This window comes from Zea mays, chromosome 3 (genome assembly GCF_902167145.1).
Source record: "Zea mays cultivar B73 chromosome 3, Zm-B73-REFERENCE-NAM-5.0, whole genome shotgun sequence".
Classification (NCBI taxonomy): domain Eukaryota; kingdom Viridiplantae; phylum Streptophyta; class Magnoliopsida; order Poales; family Poaceae; genus Zea; species Zea mays.
The window spans coordinates 45,425,149-45,429,558 of NC_050098.1; the positions used below are offsets into that span (position 1 = coordinate 45,425,149).

A 4,410-nucleotide genomic window follows, 5' to 3' on the forward strand; every position below is an offset into this window, starting at 1 on the left:
GGAAACGCATATGCTAATCCTATCCGTCCCTCAGGACATCGACGGTCCTCGGACGTCTTCTATCTCCGGCACGCAGACGGCGACGCGCAGACTCCCCCCACGACAGCCGATCACCGGCGATGACGCCTAACGGCAACCCAGTGCCCAAAGTCCGAATCGACTAGCGCACAGCCCCTACGAGATTATGGCGAACTGATTAGGAGGTGAAATTACCTCGATTCTCGGCGAAAATATCCCTGTGCACGGCTCCCGCGACGGAACTCGTCACGAACACCCCCAGGTCAAATTCCCCAGCACCAATGACTTCGATCTCCAATGGTGAGACTGCGCTCACGCCCAGCGTGCCCAGGCGACCCGCAATAGCTACTCGCCGAGAGGAACCCACGGCAGCCACGCGTTCTGCGACGGTCACTCGCAACACACATGCAGCCTGGATTCTTAGGCTAGGGTGGTGCCCGGGGCCTTGGTTCTTGATGCGGAAGAGTTGAGGGCATCCTTATTTAAACCCCCGTAGATGTCCGAGTCCGCGACCCCAGCTAGTATCTCGCGTTTGTTGCGAGTTTGTTCACGTTCCCGAAAAGATCTCTGGGAGGAAGAAAGCGCTAACAAGCATTCCCCATCTGTCAGAGGCAGAGCAACCAGTGGCGGGCATGCTTCCAAGGTGGGCCCACGCGACAGCGACATACAACGCGTTTCTGGTAGAAGGAACGGGCCGGGAGCAGCTGGCCGAGGAGGGATTAGGAGACTTGGGCCCCAGGGAAGTGGAATCGGCCCAGGTGGTGTCTTTCTTTTTTTATTTTAGTTTTCCACTTCCAGGATTCAATTCAAGTCTAGGTTTTGAATTTCCATATCCAATTTAGATGCAACAATGAAACAAATATCCAACATGAATGAAATTATTTTATATTTATTTATTTCTTATTTACTTGCTCAAATAATTATCTACATGTATAAAGTTCAATAAGAAAGGAATTAATATAATCATATAACCCAATGGGAATAATTTAGGTAAAACAATTCACTGCCCTTTATTTAAATATATATAGTTTAGTTATGTAGCCAAATTTGTATATTCATTCTTTATTCGACTTTTAGGGAAATAGTCTTAATTCGTCACTTAGTTTGAAAGTCAGTTATAATTGTAAATCTAAAAAAAAAATCTGGTCACCACAATAGGATTTTTGGGTATTACAGGAGTGGCTTCTTTATCCTAAAATTACGAGCCCGTAGAGTAAGAACCAACTGCGGATCTGAGGTCTGGCAATGTTCAAGGCTTCCAGGATGATCTAGTTGGCCTTCCGATGTACATGTACTGACAGTTATTAGCTATAAAAGATGCTCCAGATGTGTCATGAACATGTATTAGCTACCCCAGATTTGTTCATGAAAGAACGTGTAGTTATGAAGCACAGACAAATATAATAGAGCTTAGTCCTGAGCCATAGCTAAAGCACATCTGGAGAGAAATTTCAGACACATTTGAGTACACTAGACTGTAAGAAGATTCGATTACATGGAAACAGAATTATATTTCGTAGGCATCGTGTCTCAGGTTCTGAACAGCGAAATTGGTAAACGGGGCACCACACGACACAAAGCCAAGGCAGGGTGGCGGTGCCGTTCATACATTCTTGAGCTTCTTCATCTTGGACGGTGGCCACCTGCCCTTCTTCCTAAGCTTCCTCTTGCGGACGAGCCGCTTGCGCCGCTGTCTCAGTTTCTTGGCAAGCTTCATCCGCGCCCTCTGCTCCATGATCATCTTCTGCTTCGACTCGAGCGGCATTTCCTCGATCTTGGTCGCAGGTTTCGGTTCTTCTGGCTGCTCCGCCGCACCAGCCTCAGACCCCTCAGCCGTGGCATGGACAGGAGCCGACCTCTTCTCGGCGAAAGAAGCGCAAGTAGCAGTCACGTTCAGAGGGCTCTGTAGGGATGACAGGTTCTTGCATTGCAGCCTTGAGGCTGCAACAACAGTGATAACGAAAAGGCAAACCACTTAAGGCCCGGTTATTCCTTGTTTTGATATGAATTGGATGAGATTAAAAAAGATTATAAAGAATTTTAACTTGCTATAAATTCAAACTCACCTAATACCGTTCAACCAATCCATATGGATCGAAACGAACAGGCCCTAATAGGATCTTGTGCCCACAAATTTCACATATTTCGATCCTGAATTCACATGTGGGCCTAACGGAGACATGGGTTCATGACTGAAGGTTGCAACACAATAGAGAAAATAAGGTTTCTGTGGCATTATTAACCAATAAATTCTATATGAGTATGATCAAGGCGCTGCAGCCAAGCAATTTCAATACAATAAATTTCGCAGGAAATTCAGTGTGCTTCCTGTATCACCGGATTGACAGTAAAATAATGTGGGCATATACTCAACTACAGGAACTAGCAAGCGAAGTGCAACTTAACACATTGTGATGCTTATTAAATCTTACAGTAATTGGAAGTAAATAAAGCAGGCAAGGAGCAAAATTTGGTGCTGTAGCATATTGGGAGCGATGCTCACTGACGAAGAAATTGCTACACGATTATTGTTCGAACTCGAAGAAATCCCCGACCGAGCCAGCAGGATCACAGACGCGCAGAAACGCCCGGGGCGCGACCAGCGCACAATCAAACCGCTCATAAACCTTGAACCAGCGGTTCGCTGCGGGGATTGCAGCTGGTAGGGCTGCATGGCATCCATCCCAGGAACTGACCCCAACCAGCCAGGACAGCATGCAGAGGGGAGTTGGAGTCGAACAAGACGACGGGGATAGAGGACGCGCGTCAGCTGAGCTCACCAGAGAATGAGACGTTGGCGACAGCGGAGATAGGTCGGGAGCGAGGAGCAGACGGGGAGACGAAGGATACGATCGGCGGGGAGAGGAGGAGCGCCATGGGTGCGTTTGACCTTGGCCTTCGAGGGATAATAATCGGATAAGCCTTCGAGGGCAGAAAATGTTTCCCGTCCGATCGGCACTCAACGGTCAGATCTCAGTCATGCACTCGTGTCTCACAACGTTCAGATTTCAGTCATGCACTCGTGAGTATAAATGGCCAACAGGCCAACCCGGCACGACTCGGCACAGGCCCGGGCAAGCACGACTCATCAGCAAACGGGCCGGCACGGGTCTACGTGTTCAACGGGCCATGTCTGGAGAGCCCACGTGTTTGGACGTTGGCCCAGGCATGGCCCTCCGGGCCACTTTTCGTGCCGGGCCGGGCCGTTTGGCACGTTCAAAAAAAAAGGTCGTGCCAGCACCAAGCCCGCCAAAGTTAAAAAACAGCAAAAAAACAACAGAAAATATAGATAAATATAATAAATGAGCTGTTTTGTGCAATGCTGCCTCATTAAAAACCTTTCTAGGTAAAACTCACTCTTGTGAAAAACCCTAGAAAGAAAAAAGAGTGCAGCCAGCTCAAAGTTTAGTCACTAAGTTTATATGTGTTACAAATGTATATTACAATACAAAATGACTCTCACAATGACTGAATGACAAAGCACAGAACAGATGATCACATCAGAGTCTAGAAGACTAGAACTAAGTAGTAAATACCAAAGTCACTAAGTAGCAACAGATTCGTCTTCATCAAGGAATAAGTTCTGGAATGAGTCCTCAAGCTCTGGGTTGTCAACAACATATTGTTCTCTTTTCTCCTAATTCCCAATCTTTTAAGCAAGTCAGCATCTCCACATTCTCAGGCAATAAGCGTCGTCGTCACTCCTCAATTATCCTCCCTGTCAAACTGAAACAAGAATCTGAAGAGATAGTAGATACAGGAACAGACATAATATCCCTTGCCATTATGGACAAAACTGGATATGTTAGCTTGTGGTCACGCCACCAGAGAAGTATATCAAAATCATCCTCATAAGAAGTGACATTGTCACTGTCTAAGTAGGCTGAGAGCTCACAAATAGCAGACGAAGATGAAGCAGAAGGGGTAGAGATAGGGGGAGGACCAACAACACCTGAACTAGAATCTCCAAATATTCTTCCCCAAGCTTGTTTTTTACCTGTATGAATAGAAGGCTGAGCAACCCTTTGAGCCCTAACTGCACCAAACTTAGTCTCATATTTAGTAAACATTTTATACAATTCATTTTTGGCATCAGCTTAATATGTACTGTACTCACACCCAGTGCAGTCACCAAGTAAATGCAACACATTAAAAAAACCTCTCATCTTAGCTCTAGGGTCCAGAATGAATGCATATGAATATAGCAAAGGTATGTCACTCCAGTACTTAAGGAATTTAAGTTGCATTGGAAACACAATAGTTCTAAGATTTATATCTCTTTCACATGCTTTCAAATGAGATGCAATTTCCAGAATATGGTGAAGAACTAGTGGACTAGTTGGATAATAAACACCAGACAGAACAACAGTAGAGTCATAGTTGTTGGAACTT

The 4,410-nt window shown here is 45.8% G+C and overlaps 1 protein-coding gene across 1 annotated transcript; it reads right to left on the reverse strand.

The window, feature by feature from the left end:
- Positions 1 to 1,446: 1,446 nt before the first annotated feature.
- Positions 1,447 to 2,924, reverse strand: LOC100282549 (uncharacterized). Its single transcript, NM_001155457.3, has 2 exons — positions 2,799 to 2,924; positions 1,447 to 1,959 (listed from the first exon to the last, which is right to left on the reverse strand). The coding sequence occupies exons 1-2, from the start codon at positions 2,893 to 2,895 to the stop codon at positions 1,622 to 1,624; spliced, it is 435 nt and encodes a 144-aa protein (NP_001148929.2). The 5' UTR covers positions 2,896 to 2,924; the 3' UTR covers positions 1,447 to 1,621.
- Positions 2,925 to 4,410: the final 1,486 nt, after the last annotated feature.